Source organism: Mauremys mutica, chromosome 10, assembly GCF_020497125.1.
Source record: "Mauremys mutica isolate MM-2020 ecotype Southern chromosome 10, ASM2049712v1, whole genome shotgun sequence".
Lineage (NCBI taxonomy): Eukaryota > Metazoa > Chordata > Testudines > Geoemydidae > Mauremys > Mauremys mutica.
Window position 1 is genome coordinate 18,133,433 of NC_059081.1, and position 20,779 is coordinate 18,154,211.

General features: G+C 40.2%; 1 protein-coding gene across 10 annotated transcripts in view; it reads left to right on the plus strand.

The window, feature by feature from the left end:
• R3HDM1 (R3H domain containing 1) overlaps nt 1-20,779 on the plus strand; it is a 129,313-nt gene that overhangs the window by 38,890 nt on the left and 69,644 nt on the right. For 7 of the 10 annotated variants that reach the window (XM_044978463.1, XM_044978453.1, XM_044978459.1 and 4 more), the window contains 2 exons: nt 11,539-11,580; nt 12,054-12,143. The exons of 2 other annotated variants lie outside the window; for them this stretch is intronic. In XM_044978463.1, coding sequence (XP_044834398.1) covers nt 11,539-11,580; nt 12,054-12,143 — 132 coding nt within the window. The remainder of the gene's footprint in view (nt 1-11,538; nt 11,581-12,053; nt 12,144-20,779) is intronic. One more of the 10 variants, XM_044978455.1, reaches the window with a different exon arrangement.

Here is a 20,779-nt window from a genome sequence, read left to right on the forward strand (position 1 = left end):
AAACAAACTGGGTACCCTTCATCTCTTCATCACACGTCCCTTCCTGTGCCAATGACAATCTATTTGTATTTCTGTAGTCCCTAGAAGCCTCGTCATGGACTGAGGCTGTCTACACTTCCACTTTCAGCACTAACACTTTTGTTGTTGAGGGGTGTGGGAAAAAAATCCTGAGCAACAAAAGTTTTAGCGCTGAAAAGCACCAGTATAGACAGTGCTTTATCTCCAGGAACAATGCTCCGGGCAATAAAGCTACCACCACTCATTAGGGGTGGGGTTTTTTATCACCAGGAGAGCTCTCCCCTGGGGATAAAGGCTGTCTGTACGGCCCACATCAAAGCGCTACGACGGCTGCGCCATAACGTGGGTAGTGTAGACATACCCTTAGGCTGGAGACTTAGTACCTGTCATACTAGGTAGTATACAAATACGCAACAAAAAGTCCCTGCCCCATACAACGTTACAGCCTTGTTAGTTAATGTTTAATATTGATATTAAGTGTAGTGTCCCCAGGCGACAATCGTGGTAAGGATTTTGTGGGGCCAGGTACTGTACAGTTGTATTCAGAGAAATGGTCACTGGCCTGAAGAGCTTACATTTTAAAATGGTAGGAGGTGAGAGGCAATATATATATTTACTATACATTCAAGTGCAGATGAAGACTAACTAGAGAAATTACTAGGTGAGAGAGTCCACTGAGTCATGCTCTGAGTTTTGCAAAGTAGTTTTTAGTCAAATGTTGATTAGAAATAGGTTCACTTTAGTTCTCCTATTTTGTTTGTTTAGAGCTTCAGTTTTTTTTCTAGATAACACCTCTAAAAGAATTTCTCTCCTAAATTAGGTTCATTGCCCACTCCAGCTTGACAAAATTAAATCCCTTTGCTAAGTTTCCAAATCTGAAAAGCTCTGGAAGGTGTGGCTTTCATGTCCATCAGTTACTTGGTGCTACTGCTCCTGTGCTGGACAGCACAGAATGCAACCTTTCCTGAGGAATATGCCACTGCTGTGGAGAGTCAGTGCTCTCAGCATCACACTTGCTCCCTTGAAAACTTCCTCCCCAACTCCCATCAACCACCCATTATTAGTACTCAGACCAGGTGATGCCCTGGGGACCAAATAAAAATAGCTGTTCAAGATAAAATAGGTAAACTAGCCAGAATATTATTGCATGAAGAATACTGATTACTTTAATGCACTCTGTACACTCGCTTTTCTTAGCTCCCTTCCTTCCCTAATGTAGTAAAATTGACGCTTCCCAATTCTGGAAGCCAGTGTTGATATTTTGAAACTAAATATCCATGACAGTAGGGATCCCAATACCAGAATACTTGAGTTGCAGTATGTTGAGTAATTTATTTGCACTTGTAAACATCACTGTAAGCACAATTTGAATAAGAAAAGTGACTCATCAGTCTCAAGCGTGCCTGAATTATGTTGCCTGTCTCCTTAAGTAGTGTATGAATAAATTAATCAAATGTAGTGAAAATCACTGGAGAAGACAGTTTAGATCCATTGCTTCATTGTTTGTTTGTTTTGTTTTTTACTGTGGGTAATTTGCTGCCCTTATCCTTTCATACCCTTTGCCTTTCAACTGCTCCTGCAGCTCTCCCAATGCTTTCAGCTGCAGCTGGATGCTTGGATGCAGCTGTGCTGCTGTAAGCTCTCTAGGGTAGCCATGCTAAGCTGACAGGGGGGAGTTCTCTTGTCGACTGAATTAATCCACCCCCAATAGTCAGCAGTAGCTATGTAGGTGGGAAAAGCTCTCCCGCCAACATAGTGCTGTCCATACCTGTGCTTAGGTCAGTGTAACTTACGTCGCTCAGGAGAGTGGCTTATTCACAACTCTGAAGGACATAAATTATTTGGTAGTGTAGACATATCCTTTGTTCCTTCCATCATAATGGCCTCTTTGCCTAGAATGTGTGCTTTATCCTGGAGCAGCAAGCAGTCCCAGTCCATTCAAATCCATTCTTAAAATTCTCTTCTCTGCCCAGCCTACAAAATTAATCTGCCAGCAAAATCACGTTACACTTGTATGTATTAAAAAATAATTAAAATGAATTTACTCCATGGCTTTGTGATAAAGCAATTGTTTGGTTCATCTGTTTAGTTGAAGGGTAGGAATTACGTTCTCCGTTTTGTACAGCACATAGTGAATCGACTGCTCACAATATATAGCCATTTACGTATGTTGCAGAAGGTGCCCACCCATGATTGTAAGGATTTAGCTTAGTGAAGCTTTAAGTTTGTAATTTGGGAGGGACAATCATCTTTTAAAGTTGTCCAATTTTTCTCTCATGACTCTCAAGTTATTTTTAAACAGGCTTCGAAATGTGAGGCACATATGTGAAAGAGCAGTTTTATGGAAATAATCTATTAAGATATTGTGCTTCGGTATGCTAATTTCTTATTGGATAATGAGTGAACTAATAGGGACATGAGCCTATACAGTAAAAATATTTTACGCGCAATTATTTTAGGAATTGTATAATTTGTCAAAAGATGCTACTAACACATTTTACAAGTAGTATGAAAACTTGATTGTTTTGTTCTCTGCTATATTGTAGCAATCCTACAATATGCACCATAATAATAGTAGTAATTATTTTAATATTTATTAAAAATGTGCAAGAGCATTTTTATATTTATTTATAATATTTTTATAATTATTTTAATACTTATTAAAAATGTGCCAGAGCATTCTGCTTTCCAAAGAAGAAAAGACAGTCTCAGCCCTAAAAAAACCACATAAGTTATTGCAAGATTTTTGCTTGAATCCACCTTGTAGTTGTGATGTTGGTTAGAACATATGGCATTATTAACCATTTTTTGAAAAATAATTACCATGAATCATTCATGACTTACAGATTTTTCTACTGCATGAAAAAGCCTGTTTTAATGTATCTTAAGATTTTTATGTTGTACATGGGTTGCAATCATAAATATACTGTCATCCATGCATTAAAAATAATTGTTAATTTGTGGATGTGATATTACCCTGTGAATAATCAATTACAGAAGTAACATAAAGACCCATGCTGTTACTAGCAAAGAAAAAATGTGACTGGAAGGCTCTAGCTGTCTGAGATTGGGGAAGGGGATAGCCTCATTGGGAAGCTGGTGAGAGAGGTAGTGGAAAGGAAGCAGTGCAAGTGGTGGAGGGAGAGATTGTGTGAGGTATGGAGCTAGGACACTTATGCAATCATTATATAAAATAAAGACAAATTTTATGTTAAAGATTTATAATTCTATTTTGGGGTTTCAATGACTATGTAGATTTCTCAGTTTCTTGATAGATTTCTAAAATTTCATCTAATTCTAACTTAAACAAATATCTCTTTTTGTACCTGTACTTCATCCCTCTTCTCCAAATTCTACAACCTCCATAAATACCCCTTGGTTTCTCTTTCCCTCATTTCCTAACTCTCTGTGTGTGTGGTGGGGGGGGAGGGGAAGTCTTCGAGACTGATCTCAGGGCTCCATCTTCCATGCTGTTAAATGCATCTCTGTGTATCTTAAAAAAAAATCCTGAAATCACAGCCATTTTCACTATCTGTGATTGAATAAATGAGACAGAAATGCCAGCTATGCATTCTTACCACCTGGTCAGTGCTCCTCAATGTCGTGTGGTATAACTTGCGTGTCCAGTTTTTGCTTTCCCTCCCCATCCATCCCATGATGACATTCATGTAACACAGTGCTGAGTGCGTTAGAAATGTCTGTGAATAAAATGCCTAAAAATATCAAGTGAATGTAATGTGAACTGCATGTCACTTATGTTGTTGATATGTCTTAGCCTGTGCCTGCACTAGGAATGCCTTACTGGTTTAGGAACCTAGTATACTCTGCCAGTGAAGTGCTTGTGCTGGTATAGTAAAACCATTTCCCATGAATGAAATAAGCTATATCAGGAAAAGCTGATCGCTTTGCCAGTATAGCTGTCTCTACACATCAGACTTCTGCTGGCACAGCTAGATCAGCCAGAGAGCACACTTCTTCATACCCCTGACTGACACAGCAATACCTGCAGAAGTCTGTAGTGTGGACTTGTCCTTAGTCACACTGTCTTGTGGTTTGGTTATGGAAAATTCACATGTATATGTATTCACAAAGGAGAATCCCATCTTTTGTTATCTAAACTGATCACTTCACCTTTTTATTATTTGTTCTGTTTGTCAACATGGTATCTGTGCTGCTATTTTCTGTATCCTCAACCCGAGAATTATCCTATATATTCTTATTGCCTCCCCAGCACAGTGATGTGTATTGAGTTAAATCTCACATAAGCAGAAACAGACTGCAACTCTCTCAAGATGAGTTATTGTTTGGTGACCAATATATTTGTGCATTTAGATATCAAAATCTTGCTATTTCCACCAGAAACTTAAGATAATTACCTTCCATGCACAGTTGTATTTCACCGTGTCTTGAGACTTGCTTCACTTTTTAAAATGATGCTTGATGCTTTAAAATGATGAAGAAAGTGCTGTCCAACACTGCCTATTTAATTTAATTGTAATTGGTTATTTGTAACTCTGCTTAATGAAATATGAAATGCATTTATTGTACTGGGTTTTGTGGGTAACTTTCATGTTGGACTATGTCATTCTCTTGGTATTATTGGTGCCTTTTGAAAATGCATGTTGGCGAACTCCTTATTTTATGGGGTGTGGTTTTGTGTTCCCAGGATTGATTTATAATTTCATATGTGTAACTGCTTTGGCTGAGGCCTTTAAACCCTGAATACATATGGGTAAATATGCAGATTTACTAAAAGCATATTGTCAGAAAGAGATTGGGAAAAGGTTTCTAGTTTTGTGTGAATTTGTTTGACTACTTCACTCTATTATAGGCTTGCAAGATTGTCAATTGTCCGGTTATCTGACTATGGCCAAATATTGTCAGTTATTCCAACAAGAATGCCCTGATGCAAAGAGTTCTTTCAGAATTAAATCCATAGGTTATAGTCCAATGTTCATATTCAGGGTGATCCAGATGGGACCAGAGATCTCACTCTTATGACTCAAGCTTCCCCTATATAAAGCATCAAGCAGATGTGAGATAAGGATCAGGACCCAAGATACCTTTATACAGTTCCAGGCCTTTCCTTGACAGCTCGGAGTCCTTAGGCGAACAATGGGCAATCATGGAGACTTTGAAATAGATGTATTTCCTAAGCATCACTGGTAATTACAGTGATTCTCAAACTTTTGTACTGGTGACCCCTTTCACATAGCAAGTCTCTGAGTGTGACCTCCCCCCCTTATAAATTAAAAACACTTTAAAGTATATTTAACACCATTATAAATGCTGGATTGAAAACAGGATCTGGGGTGGGGGCTGACAGCTCACGACTTCCCCCCCCCCCCCATTTGAGAACCCCTGGGTAATTAGCTACAGGCCCGTTTTCCACCATTTGCAGGTGATTTGCTATACATTTCAAAGAGAGATGAATACAGCGATATCACTATTTTTACAGTTCATTTAAATGTTAAGATCTCCTTTTGATCTCTGAATTAACAGAATACAGCATAGACAGGAACTGTTTGATTACATTGTTAACCTCTAACAGTATATATGTAAACACACACAACCACAAACATTATCTACCAATATGTCCCTAAAGGTTGAATCTGGGTCATTTAGCCTGCAAGCTACTTAACCCTTTCTGGTCTCGTGTGTATATCTTTATTTGTATACCAGGCCATTGATGTACATGGTGGTATACAAAGCACACTAAACCGGTTAAGACACTGTTCCTGCCCCAAAGATGTTACAATTAGGGCTGTAAATGGCAGTTAATGCATGTAACTAACACAAACCCTAGATTTTTAAAAAAATAGTCACGATAATCAGTTTTAATCGAACTGTCAAACAGTAGTAGAATACTAATTTAAATGTATTATAAATATTTTTGGTTGTTTTATACATTTTCAAATACATTGATTTCAAATACAAAGAGTACAGTGCTCACTTTATTATTTTTATTGCAAATATTTGCACTGTAATAAAGATTAAAAAAATAGTATTTTTTCAGATCACCTCTGACAAGTCCACTCACGCCTACTTCTTGTTCAGCCAGTTGCTAAGACAAACAAATTTGTTGACATTTACGGGAGATAATGCTGCCTACTTCTTATTTACGTCACCGCATAGTGAGAACAGGCGTTCGCGTAGTACTGTTGTTGCCGGTGTTGCAAGGTATTTACATGCCAAATATGCTAAACTTCTGTATGCTCCTTCATGCATCAAGTTGTTGGCTCTAGTTTTACGTTGTTTAGTTTTTGAGTACAGTTACGTTAAAAAAAACAAACTACATTTGTAAGTTGCACTTTCACAATAAAGAGATTGCACTACAGTACTTGTATGAGGTGAACTGAAATACACCAAAGTAATCAGGGCCGTCCTTAGCCATTTGGGTGCCCTATGCAGCCCCAGGCCTCTTTCCCGTGTCGTCCCACCCAGCCCCCCCTGGTCTGGGAGGCAGGAGCTGTGGTGGGGGGCACTTTTGGGGGCCCCATAGGCCCAGAGTGGCCCGGGGGATTAGTGGGGTCTGGGAGCAGCCCACTCTGCTTCCCTTGCCCTGGCCCCAGCCATGTCGCTAAGGGAAAGGGGCTTGGGGGAAGGGATTCCCCCCCCTCCCCGCACTCACCAGCAGCAGCGGGAAGCAGAGCAGCCCGGTCCCAGCCAGCTCTACTCCACCAGCTTCCAGCTGCGGCGCTCTGCTTCTCGCCACCAGTGAGTCTGGGGGAGGGGAACCTTTCCCTCACCTCCCCCTGCCCCGAGTAACATGGCTGGGGCTGGTGCAAGGGAAACGGAGCGGGCTGGGGCCGCGTCGCTCCGCTTCCAGCATCCTTTCCCAACCTCCCCACACTCACCAGTAGCGGGAAGCGGAGTGCCGCGGCTGGGAGCTGGCAGAGTAGAGCTGGCTAGGGCTGGGTTGCTCCACTTCCTGCTGCTGCCAATGAGTGTGGGGTTGTTGGGGGAAGAGGTGGAATGGGGGTGGGCTAAGGGCAGAGCATGGGGGAGGGTAAGAGGTGGTGGAGGGAGTTGTGAGGGACCCCACACCCTCCTAGGGATGGACCTGCCCCTTACAGTGGGCGCAGCCCATGGGGGAGCAAGCGGCCAGGGGATAGGGGTGGTTGCAGGGCTGGTGCTGCCGTGTATGCAGCACGCAGCTGCCTAGGGCACCATGAAATTTGGGGCAATTTGGTGCCCCAAATTTCATGGTGCCCTACGCTGCTGCTATGTCTAAGGATGGCCCTGAAAGTAATAGTATATCTTTTTTACAGTGCAAATATTTGTAAGCAAAAATAATATAAAGTGAGCACTGTACACTTTGTATTCTGTGTTTTAATTGAAATCAGTATATTTGAAAATGTGGAAAAAGTCCAAAAAATCTAAACTGACTAGACAAACATTCAGAAATTTACTCAGAAGGGAATGGGGGTTGAAGAGAAGGGTTCACAATCATTATCTCTCTCCACCACCATCCCCACATGGAAAAAAGATGAACTGTTGTTTGGAAGAGTTGTCCTGTTGCCTACTTAGCATAAGTGAATTTAGAAACTATTTTTTTTCCTTGTACAGTTGCTAGGAGTTTAATTTCACTTTTCTTTTGTAATTACTCTGTCTTGAATACATTTTACATTTAAATGCTAACCTAACATTGCATTAAAAGGTAATAGTTTCATATTTTAGAGCTTCATTTCATTGGTTCACATAACTGAGTTATTTTAACTCAGATAAGTAAACTGTCCTTTGTAATTAGTCACACGTACCTATCTATGACTAAGCCTATTGGACACTACAAAGTTTCAATCTTAAATAACTGACCATTTTTGACATTATTTGACTGGTCAATTGAGCAATTATTTTAGGACCAGTCAAATGCTCAACCCTACTCTAGTATATATGGGTATGATTATCACAATTTAATCAGTAGATGAATGGATAAGGCCTCTAGTTGCACTGTGGCTCTTTTAAATATCATTCTGTGTTATGCTGAAATACTATTTGTTCAACTTTGTACATGATTAATTCTATAATGAATTAGAAGAGAGACTCTCCATAATACAGGAATTGAGCCTTCAATTCAGTATTTTACCATGTTCATCACTGTTACAAAAGCTGTACTAACTAAAGGTATGTCTACACTACGAAATTAGGTTGATTTTATAGAAGTCTATTTTTTAGAATTCGATTTTATACAGTCTATTGCGTATGTCCACACGAAGCATATTAAGTCGGCGGAGTGCATCCTCACTACCGCGGTTAGCATTGACTTACAGATCGGTGCACTGTGGATAGCTATCCCACAGTTCCTGCAGTCTCCGCTGCCCATTGGAATTCTGGGTTAAGCTCCCAATGCCTGATGGGGCAAAAACTTTGTCACGGGTGGTTTTGGGTACATGTTGTCAGGCACCCCCCCCTTCATGAAAGCAACGGCAGATAATCATTTTGTGCCTTTTTCCCAGGGTCCTGTCCGCCAGCCCCACTCAGCCTGCTGCCTGCCTGGATGATCGGAACCCCAGGCAGGCAGCGGGCTGAGTGAGGCCGATGGACGGAGCCCCAGACTGGCAGCGGTCTGAGCTCAGCTGGCAGACCTTGGTGAGGTCGATCGGGGTGCCTGGACAGACATGGCTATCCTCCTGTTAGAGCACCGAATGGGAGTGACTCCAGGTCACTCTCTTCTTTAAGTTTCATCTCATGGAGATTTAGTCCTGCCTGGAATATCATGCGAGCTGGAGGCTTCTATCTCAGGCTGCTCTCCCATCCAGCATTTCCACGCGGTTGCACCTATCCCAGCCTGCCCCTTGCTCCCATGGCTCATGAAGCTTGGACAGTAGTAAGGAGCAGTTCATTCTGGATTTGTCATTCCACAAGTTGAAGGATTGCACTCTATGGGCCATGTTAAGATTATTTCAGAGTCCTAGATAGCATTTAGTCCCTATAAAAGGCTTCATGAAAATTTTCTCCCGCCCCTAACAAAAACGTGAATTTATCAGAGCAGCTGAAAGGGTAAGGAACCTGGGACTATAACTTAGAGAGAGCTTCCATATTTAATTCATAATTGATATAATTCGAAGTAAAATTTCACAGCGGGGTCTATTCTAATACTAAAAATGCAGTAGGGGAGTCAGAAAAAGGAACAGTGACCTGATTCTGCCCAATTTCGAACTGGGAACATTTTGCGTGTTAGGTGACCGTGATAACCACTACACTATGGGGCTTCTCTTTTTTTGCCACAGACTTTGCTGAATGCACAGGAATGTTTTCTCTAGCTACAGAAGCTACCTAATGCAATGTCTCTATCTATGGCCTTCCTGCACACAAAGCGGTCATGCCCCCCCCCCCCCAAGGCTGCACACCGCGGCGTGCATATGACACAGCGATCTGGCTCGGACATCACTAGCGAGGCATGATACTCTTGCCATTAAGCAAACACAGCAATTCTTTCCTGGTCTCTGCCACTGAATGCCTCCAGGCATTACGCTTGTGCCCTATCAGTGCGGGAGGACTACATGAGCTCAGAAAACATGTCATCACGAGTGCGGGTTTTTTTCACCTTCTAATCTGCGATAACCTCAGGGACGGAGATGATATGGGGAGCATAGAAACATTCTGGGGGGACTGCATGGTCACCTGTGCTGCTGAGTTCGCCACGCTGGCCAAACAGGAAATGAAATTCAGAAGTTCCCAGGACTTTTCCTGTGTACCTCGCTAGTGCATCTGAGTTCAAAGTGCTGTCCAGAACGGTCACAATGGAGCAGTCTGGGATAGCTCCTGGAGGCCAATACTGTTTAATTGTGTCCACACTACCCCAAATTCGACCTGGTGATGTCAATTTCAGCGCTAATCCCCTCGTCGGGGAGGAGTACAGAAATTGATTTTAAGAGCCCTTTAAGTGGACAAAAATGGCTTCGTCATGTGGACGGGTGCAGGGTTAAATCAATCTAACGCTGCTAAATTCGACCTAAACTCATAGTGTAGACAAGGGCTAAGGCACTAGCCCTTCATCAGATATAACCCAAAGGCCTAATTTGATGGAGGCAGGGGAAGACAGCAACACTTGATAACACTTGTTATCCAGAGATACTATAAGCCTTTCACGTTTCCTCATTATGTTATGACGTACTCTGCTTCATAGGTGAAAGCTTTTTTGAGATCATGGTTGAAGTTTATTGATCCTTTTTAAGATAAGATATGCAAAAGTGATTTTTTAAAAAAATAATTGAAGAGCAGACATTACTGTTGCTGAATACCCAAGTGCATATGATTAGAGCCATTTCAGCAAATCTGTTATCTTAAATTACCTCTTTCACCCTCACTCCTCTTGTAGACTCATTCCAAAGAGATGCTCCACTAGGTACTCTGTTGATGGCATCACAACAGTAGGTTGTAGATAAAATAAATCTGAATACTTTATTCTCCAATATTCAGTGGTTCTGTAGTATTTTCTTTAAAATATTGTTACTCCTTGTATACTAATTTCTCTTCTACATAAGCAGTTGGGGAGGTAGTCCACAAAACAATTTCTACAAAGGCTTGCCTACACACAGGTTTTTGTACCAATTTAACAATATCAGTTTAGTAACAGCAATAAGCTATACCAGGGGTAGGCAAACTATGGCACGGGTGCCAAAGGCGGCATGCAAGCTGATTTTCAGTGGCACTCACAGTGCCCGGGTCCTGGTCACCGGTCCAGGGGGCTCTGCATTTTAATTTAATTTTAAATGAAGCTTCTTAAACATTTTAAAAACCTTATTTACTTTACATACAACAGTAGTTTAGTTATATATTATAGACTTATAGAAAGAGACCTTCTAAAACGTTAAAATGTATTGCTGGCATTCAAAACCTTAAATGAGAGTAAATAAATGAAGACTCGGCACACCACTTCTGAAAGGTTGCCGACCCCTGAGCTATACCAATATAAGCACCTTTATACCTGTATAACTGCATCCACATTGGGGTTTGCACTGATTTAGCTACATCAGTTTCTAAACCAGTATAGATAAATCGATGCAAAAATTATTGGTAGACAAGCCCTAAGTAGTACTACGCACTGTGGAAAAAGTTTGGTAACCCCGGTATATTGCAGGAAAGAGTAAAGAAAAGGTGGAGTTAAGCCAGAAAGAGAGAGGAGGCATAGCAATAGCTAGAGACATGTAGTGAGTTAGTTTTATTTTATATATAAAAATTGATTATAACTTTATAATCTTTATAAAACTTTATAATCTGACTTTATAAAGTAAAATAATTGTACAAAACTGGTAACAGTTTTCCCCCTGCCCCCGCCCCCCAATACCCATGTTTTGCAAGATGCAAAATGAAGATGAGAAGCCTGGGGTTTTTTGCCATGGAAAATGGGATAACTCTCAAACGTCAGGCTAAAAACACATGTTTACTTACATGATGATCAAATCTATTAAATAACTACTTTGTTTCTGCTCAGCAGATTTTTGCATTAATAAATGTCTCCTACAGTACAAGTATAAAGCTTAATATGAACTTTTTTTTGTTGTGCCCACCATTTAGCGGCCAGTGCAGTCTTTTGGACAAACAGGAAAAAGGTCCAAGGTACAGTAGACTTGTGTGCTGGCATGCTACGGAAGTCCTTCATGCTTGATGAAGCCTTGTCACTTTGTGAAAAATGGCTTGAGTTTAGTTATAGCCTTTATTTTTGGCAGTAAAGATTTTGTTTTGCTTTGAGATTTTTGTCTTGCCTAGTTGTCTGCTTTTGTGGTTTGCCTTTATATTTTTGGTGGCTTCTTATTGCTAGAGAGAGGAAATGCCTTTCCAACGCCTCTTATTTCATTTTTTTTATTAATTGGAATTATTCTGTTGTGGTGATATGATGACTTCAAAGCTGTGACTGTTTATTTTTCCCTGTCAAAAAGATTGACTTTATTTTAAAATATTAAACATGCATATTCCAGCCAATTTGTTATGCATTTGGTAGTTAATTGAGTGTAGTAATTAATATCAATTAATTGTGAGGTATTCTGATGTACGTTTAACTGTAGTTTTTAATTAAAAATACTCTTCTTTAGTCAAATACAAAGTTAAAGCTAGTTCGGAGCCTTGCTGTGTGTGAAGAATCTCCACCGCCTCCCATAGCTGAAATATCACAGGACGTTCAGGTAAAAATAATGTGACTGAAGCTACTGAAACCTAATTGAAGTCATTTGCTCTTCAAAGAATATTTGAAAGAAAGACTTACTATCATATGCTGGTGGTGGTGGTGGTGTAGTCATGTTGGTCCCAGAATATTCGAGACACAAGGTGGATGAGGTAATATCTTTTATTAGACCAGCTTCTGTTGGTGACTGAGGCAAGCTTTCAAGCTTATCCAGAGCTCTTCATCAGCTATGTGTATGCTCAAAAGCTTGCCCCTCTCTCACCAACAGAAGGTGGTCCAATAAAAGATATTACCTCACCCACCTTGTCAGACTTAATAGCCTTCAGTTAGATCTGTTTCTAACATGCAAACAGCAAACAAAATGATGTATATTTATTATCACAAATATTTGGAAAAGAATCATGACCATCCTTTATGCCTCCCCTCCCTCCCGCTTTTTTTTTTTTTTTCTTTTTTAATGCACAACATAAGACCAAAATGTCCTTTGGCCAAAGTAGTGTTTGTCTTTCATCGTGATCTAGAATTGTGGCTTAGAGTTTTTTGGTTTGCTTGATTTGGTTTTGGTTTTTAATTCCCAACTGCTTTAACATCTTTTGAAGAAGTTTTAAATTGCATAAGCACTACTGGAAATCATTCAGATACTAAAGTAGAGAGCAGTTTTATAGTTAGAATGTAAAATATGGTAATTTGCTAGCTTCTTATTTTTAGGAGCCATATTAAACAAACGTATGTTTTGAGTTTAGCTTGAAGTTCTGCATATTGGCTTTAACTGTGGTATTGATCTTAATTGCTAGTAAATAAACTGGACTTTACCTGAAATGTATAGCGGAAGGAGCGGACCCATGCCACTCCAGTTCCTTTCAACTGCCTGCAGCTCAAGACTGAGTTCTGTAGTGTCTGTCTAATTGACACAGATTTTTTTCTTTCCTTTATTTTAATGTTGGTTTCACTTAACATGGTTTGTGCTTTGTGGAGGGGAGAAGAAAGGGGGTGTTCCCTTTCTCCCTTTTTCTTTAAAGTTGGGCCCCCCTTTTTGCTTGGGTCTTCTCAGCCAGTGGGTTATACCCAAGAACCCAGAACTCAAGCCTTGCCAGATCTGCCACAGGTCCTTTCACCACAGTGACAAGCACTCTAGATTCCTGCACTGCCTTGGAGAGGCTCACATCCTATCAAAGTGTAAGATCAGCTCCGGCTTCAAGAGCAGATCGCAAATTGAGGGAAGACTGACTGATTAAAACAGCTTCTCATGGAGTGCCTCCTTAAACCTGGGGGACCTGACTCTTCCCAGCCCTCCATCGCCAGCAAGCTGAGGCCAGTGGACAGCATCAGTCTCTCAGAAGACATCTAAATATAAGAGACCCCAGTCTCCCTGATAGAGAGAGGAGAGAAGTCCCTTCTTAGATCTGGGAACAAAGAAACCTTGCATTATTGTGTGGATACCACTGAGGCTTCTACCTGTCATGGTACTGAGGTATCAGCAACACCAAGAAAGGCTTCTTGTACCTAGAAGGCCACTGCCAAACAGCCCTGAACAACTGATTAGTCAGTACAGGCATCAGACTCTTCCAAGTGGAAGGACTCCTCAAGGAGTAAAGACTCTTTGAAGAAATCATCTTCTATTCACGTGGTACCATCTACCTTCACACAGAGCGTGCAGACTGATCATCTGTACTCTCCCCAGTACTGCTGGAGGTATTTCACCCAGAGGAGCAGTCCCCTGGCTCACTAGTATTATCCAGGTTCCTCTCACACAAGAACCTTCAGACTTTGGAGGAACATGAGTCCCCTATGAGGAGGACTCTCCCTCCTGTACCAGGAGGGTTTTCCCACCTGCACCCATGTGCCAGCTAGAACCAGCAACCCTCCCCCCTGTGATCCCACCCCCAGTCATCCTCATACAAAGGTACTGATGATCTCAGCTTCAACACTGGACACAGAAGAGGACACTTCCTCTGATTCAGAAATATTCATCCAAGGCTATACCACCTTCTTGTTCCATCCTCTCTCCTTTGCGGTGTTCCTGAGGACAAGGCCCCAGGAATCAGCCAACAGGAAAACCCCTGGGGCCCTGCTCCTTCCCCTCCTCGGTGGGACTTTTGGAACCCTGTGCCCCTTGCATTGACCTCACATAAGATTCTTAGCCACCAACACCTCAGGTCTCTCCATGTCCTCCTCAAGAAGTCCTTGCAGAGGAACAGGAGCCGAGAATAGAGGAGGAGATACCACCATCCCCTTTCACACCAGACTAGACAACCATGCCCCCTTCACTCCTCCAATGTCTTAACACATACCACCAGAGCAGACACCAGAATCTGCTCCCTCTTCTGCACTGATAGTCTTCTTATATGGAGCACCCATAGGGATGATAATTCCAAGATAAAGGAGAGGATACTTACCTTGTACAGTAACTGCAGTTTTGAAAGATATTTTGTCTCTGTGGATGCCCCATCATCCACCCTCCTTTCCTCTCAACTTTGGTGTCCTTCCACGCTCTGAGGTTGAGAAGGAACTGGAGTGGCTGGGCAGAGCATGGGGAGACAAATGACATGGACACTGCTAACAAATCTCCAGTCAAAAGTGCACAAATGCTTGAGCTGCTCTCTCCAAGGGCACAAAGCACACCAGATCCAGCATTACCACGGGCACCTCCTAGCAGGCTGATCACACAGACTTCACCTTCCCAGGTTGGGATAACTGAACTCAATAACTGGGAGAAGGTGAGGTTACTTATCTTGTATGGTAGCTGGAGTTCTTTGAGATGTTTTGTTGCTATGTTGCGCCTGCGCGCGCGCACACACTCTAGCCTCGTGTGGAGCAACATAGCGACAAAACATCTCAATGAACTCCATCTACCATACAAGATAAGTAACCTCACCTTCTCCCAGTTGTTGAGTTCAGTTATCTCAACCTGAGAAGGTGAAGTCTGTGTGGTCAGCCTTCTAGGAAGTGCCCGCGGTAATGCTGGATCTGGTGTGCTTTGTGCCCTTGGAGAGAGCAGCTCAAGCACTGCTGCTTCTCCTTGCAGTGCCTCGTTCTTTGCATACTTTTCTACTAGCAGGACTCCTCACTCTGGAGGAGGCAAAGGTTCTGCTGCTCCCTGTTCAATATGTTGGTATGGTCTATGCTTATACACCAACTAGCAGCAGGATTTATCATCTCCAAGTCAGTGTGTAGGACTCAGCTCTCCTCCAGTTTCGTAAGCTTTGCTGCTTCTGTGGATCCAGGTTGTGTGCAGATTGTCACTGTGATGTGGGATGCAGTGGTAAAGTAATGCACTTCCTTGACTTTCCCTTGCTTCTCTTATTTTCAGCCATCATTAAATGTAGTCAGTTGATAAGGAAAGCTAAAGGCATTAGGTTTAAAAAAAAAAACTATGGCCAGTAAGATTAAGGGGACAGTAAAATGGAATTTTTTTAATATGAGGAACAAAAGAAATAACAACAATAGTATGTGTCTGTTACAGATAAGGACGTTAAAATAGTCAATAATGATGCACAAATAGAAGTGTTTAATAAATATTTCTGTTCTGTATTTGGAAAGAAGCTGGACAGTTCATTAACCGTTTACGGTGATAAAGAAATATTTTCTCTTCCAGCAGTAACTTGGGAGGATGTTAAACAGAAACTGCCATAGTTTAAACATCTTTTAATTTGTAGAACCAGATAATTACCATCAAAGACTTTAAAATCTGCAAAATCACTCTCTTAGCCATTGATGTTGATATTTAACAAATCTTGGAATACTGGGGAAGCTCCAGAGGACTGGAAGAAGCTGAAGTTATGGCAATATTTTTAAAGGGTTCATGGGATGATTCTGGTAATTATAGACCAACTTCTTTGACATTGATCCCAGGAAAAATCATGGAGAGAGTGGCAAAGAATAAAAAAATAAAAATAAAACATGGCAGCGTAACTTATGCAAATCAATATGGATTTAAGGAAAGTAAGTCTTGTCAAAACAAGCTTGATACAGATTTTTGATGAGAGCAGAAGTTTCATTGGCAAAAGTAAGTATTGATGTAATGCACTTAAACTTCAATGAGGCTTTTGACTTAGTATCAAAAGAGGGGGGAGGGATAGCTCAGTGGTTTGAGCATTGGCCTGCTAAACCCAGGGTTGTGAGTTCAATCCTTGAGGGGGCCACTTAGGGATCTGGGGCAAAAATTGGTCCTGCTAGTGAAGGCAAGGGGCTGGACTCAATGACCTTTCAAGGTCCCTTCCAGTTCTAGGAGATTGGTATATCTCCAATTATTACCTTATCACATGACATTCTGTTTTTAAAATGAAAATAAAAAAGCACTATACAAAACACACAGTGGATTAAAAATTGGCTAACTGATAGATCTCAAAAAGTAATTGCAAATGGGCAGTCATCAGTCAATAGGACCATTTCACAACTGTCCCTCAAGGGGTCTGTTCTTGACCTGATGGTATTCAATATCTTTATCAATCAACTGGAAGAAAACATAAAACCACTGCTAGTAAAGTTTGCAGATGATACAGATTGGTGAAGTGATAAATAATTGTAAAGACAGGCCAATTATACAGAGCACTCTGGATCGCATGGTAGTCTGGGCTCACTTGAGCATAATGTGTATTAATACAGCTAAATGCCGACATACACATCACACTTACAGGATGAGGGATTATTTTAGATAGCAGTGATTCAGAAAAGGATTTAGGGCTCATGGTGGATAATCAACTGACCGCTAAGAGAGCAAATGCAGTCCTTGGATGTATAAGGAGGAGAATATCAAGTTGAAGCAGGAAGATAGTATTACCACTATATATGGTATCAGTGAGACTATTACTGGAACATGGTGTCCACACTATTAAAATGGAGGTTGACAGTCTGGAAAGATTTCAGAAAAAAGCTACAAGAGTTATTCAAGGTCTGGAGAGCCTGTTTTACAGAGATGAAAAACTCTGTTTATTTAGTTTACAAAGGAATAGGTAAAGTGGTGTTTTGATCATAGTCTGTGAGTACTTGAATGGGGAAAATATCAAAGTTTTTCCAGACTGGAGAGGGAAGTGGGATTGGTATTATTCCATGATAGTCTAGGTTGTTATCTTAATATGCAATGAATTACGTTACAATGTTGACTTTGATATGACCACTGTCTTAGCCAGTTGATAGTTTGCCAGTTGTAGAAGGCATTGGCTGTGAAGGAGTGCCAACAAAGCTTAGGCACTTGTCCCTCTGTTAGTTACTCATTAAAACAATTGCTGCACTCCAATTTTGCAGTACAGCACAAATGTGATACCCTTCATCTTAAATTCAACTAAATTGGCAAGAGTTTAAACTTCTTATGTAATGTAAATTAGTTATTGTGTGGAAAGCATTTCTGATTAATAGATTATATATGCTTAAGTTGTGTCTACAATGTTTTGTTTTCTTATCTGGCTAACATAGAAGCAGCCAAAGATGATATACCACTGTAACTTTGTGGTAAAAATTTATATCCAATATGGATTAGTTTATTGTACTACATAATGAAGATGTTTCGGACACAATGTTGTTTCTTCTATTGCACAAGTGTAACTTTTCCCTAAGGTATGCTATTCAGAGTCCAAGGCAAGAAAGGACCATTGTGATCATCTAGTCGGACTTCCTTTATAGCACAGGCCATAGAATTTCCCTAAAATAATTCCTGGAACATATATTTTTAGAACAACCTCCAATCATAATTTTAAAATTGCCAGTGATAGAGAATCCACCACAACCCTTGGTAAATTGTTCCAGTGGTTAGTAGCCTTCCCTGTTAAAAATTTATGCATTATTTTCTGTCTGAATTTTTCTAGCTTCAACTTCCAGCCATTGGATTGTGTTCCACTTTTCTCTTCTAGATATGAAGAACCTGCTATTACATAAATATTTGTTCCCCATGTAGGTACTTAGACTGTTAATCAAGTCACCCCTTACCTTTCTTTTTGTTAAATTAAATATATGCAGCTCCTTGAGTTTGTCACTATAAGGCATATTTTCTAATCCTTTAATCATTCTTGTGGCTCTTCTCTGAACCATCTTCAATCTATCAACATTCTTCTTAAATTATCAGTACCAGAACACAACACAGTATTCCAACAATGGTTGCACCAATGCCAAGTACAGAGGCAAAATAGCCTTTCTACTTCTACTGGAGATTCCCCTGTTTATGCATCCAAGGATTACATTAGCCCTTTTAGTCACAGCGTTGTGCTTGGAGCTCATGTTCAGCAGATGATCCGTGACAACCCCAAATCTTTTTCAGAGTCACTACTTCCCAGGATAGTCTCCCACATCTTGTAAGTATGGAGTCTTTATTCCTAGATGTTTATACTTATGTTTAGCCATATTAAAACACACTTTGTTTGCTTGCACCCCACTTACCAAGTGATGCATATCACTCTGTATCAGAGACCTGTCATCTTCATTCACTCTCTCAATTTTTGTGTTATCTGTGAACTTAATCAGTGATATGTTTTCTTCTAGGCCATCGATAAAAATGTTAAATAGCGTAGGACCAAGAACCAATCCCTGTGGGACCTCATTAGAAACCTCCCTGTTCAATGATGATTCCATACTTATAATTATATTTTGAGACCTATCAGTTAGCCAGCTTTTAATTTGTGTTAATTTTATATGCTATTTTTAATCAACATGTTGTGTACTAAGTCAAATGTTTTATAGAAGTCCAAGTATTATATCAGCACTACTACTTCCATCAAACAAACTTGTAATCGTATCAAAAAAAGATATCAAATCCTCCTGTTCACCCCTTTTAAATACTAAATACAACATTAGCTTTCTTTCAGTCTTCTGGAACTTCCCTACTATTCCAAGATCTATTGAAAATCAACATTAATGGTCCAGTGATGAGCTCAGACAGCTCTTTTAAAACTCTTCAATGCAAGTCATCCAGACCTTCTAATTTGAAAATATATAACTTTAGTAGCTGTTGTTTAACATCCTCCTGATGTACTAGTGGAATGGAAAGACTGTCCTATGATATTAGAAAAGAAAACGATTGGGAATGGCAACGAGCTTGTTTTTGACTCTTATTTTAATGCATTATGTCTTGTGTGCAGGAAATTCCAATCTTGTTAATATTCCATCAACGCTGAGGTTCATAATGTTTACTATCAACAAGGGGAAAAAAACTCTTTTTGGGTTAGAATCCTCTTTCCAGAAAGCTTCAGGTGGTCTTCTCCAAAACCAAGAGTTTTTCAAATCTGGTTAGAATGAGAGACGTGAAATTAGTTGAACTACTCATTTCAAAAGATCACTAACAAAGTTTGTTTTGGAAGAGCATGTTTTTATTATGAGAATCACATCATTCAAGGCACTACTCTAAATATGCATTGGGCAGCAAAGCCTCCAGAGCATTTCCTTCTATGGACAGACCTAGTTAGAGGATAAATGATCTATGGTCATAAAGATTACACAAGTGCTCTGTCATGTCCAGGGTTTATCTGTAGAATTATCCAATAAGTCATTAATTTTTTTTAATTCTATGAAATACTTCTGTATTCTACTAAATAATCATGCTGGAAAGGCAATCCTAGACTACTGGGCTGTGGATCTAGGTTTGGCCCCAGAAACAATCATTTTGTCTACTTCATAGACTGAGTTATATTTAGCCCTTATGACTGATAGATTCTTGCAGAGATGAGGGATGATAATACCTCATAAGAGTGTTAAGGCTTAATTTATGAATATTTATAAAGTACTTTGAGGTCCCTAGATGAGAGGTGCTACAGAAATGCAATTTTCTAAAACTATATTATATTATATTATACAAATATAAAATTTGGAATTTTAATATTGAATGATGGAAATTGTAACTGGAGCAGTGAATCCCAGAGACTGCCAAACCTTTTCAGTTTGGTCTTACGTTACAAGGTGCTTACAAAGAGATAATACCTTATCTAGGTTCAAATGATGGCAAGTGAACAGCTAATTTTTTCAAAAATTGGATGCTTTAGGATTGTATGCGGCCTCCGGTAAATAAAGATTCTCATCAACTTCATAAAGAGAAGACTGTTTCTATCTTAGTAATTTATTTGCCTACGAGTCCATCATCGTCTCTGAATAGGGTTGAGATTTTTCTCCTTTAAAGGACATTTTCCTTAGAATAATTAAAAAAAAAAAAAAAGTCAAGGACTATTTTATATGTTCACTCAGTGGCCTGGATTTTTTTCACTGGGTCACCATTTATGCTTGTTAATTCCAGAGGTTGTGGGTGAAAGCTGAGACCAGGCCCTGAATCCTTTTAAGTCAAATTCTAGAGCTCTTGAACTCGGAAAGTGAGGATAAATTTTAGGATACTTTACAACCTGGGTAACTCAGATGACTATTAATAGTGGAAGTGAACAATATCTCTGTGTGTGTGAACAGACAAGCAAATGAAGAGCTCTGATGAGAAAGTTCTATTTGAATTTCAGTGTGGATTCTGTTAAGGCAATATGCCTAGAGTAAATATCCTCACCACTGACAGATCAAAGCACACAAAGCCTTACCTAGGGAATAAAAGCTAAACATAGATTTTTCTATAACTTTCCAGGCAAGTGGGTCATACTTCATTAGACTGTTCAGGCTTTGAGGCACAGGAAGCTTTCCATCAGAGTCCTGGGCAATCAGTGGTGGTAGAAGAAATGC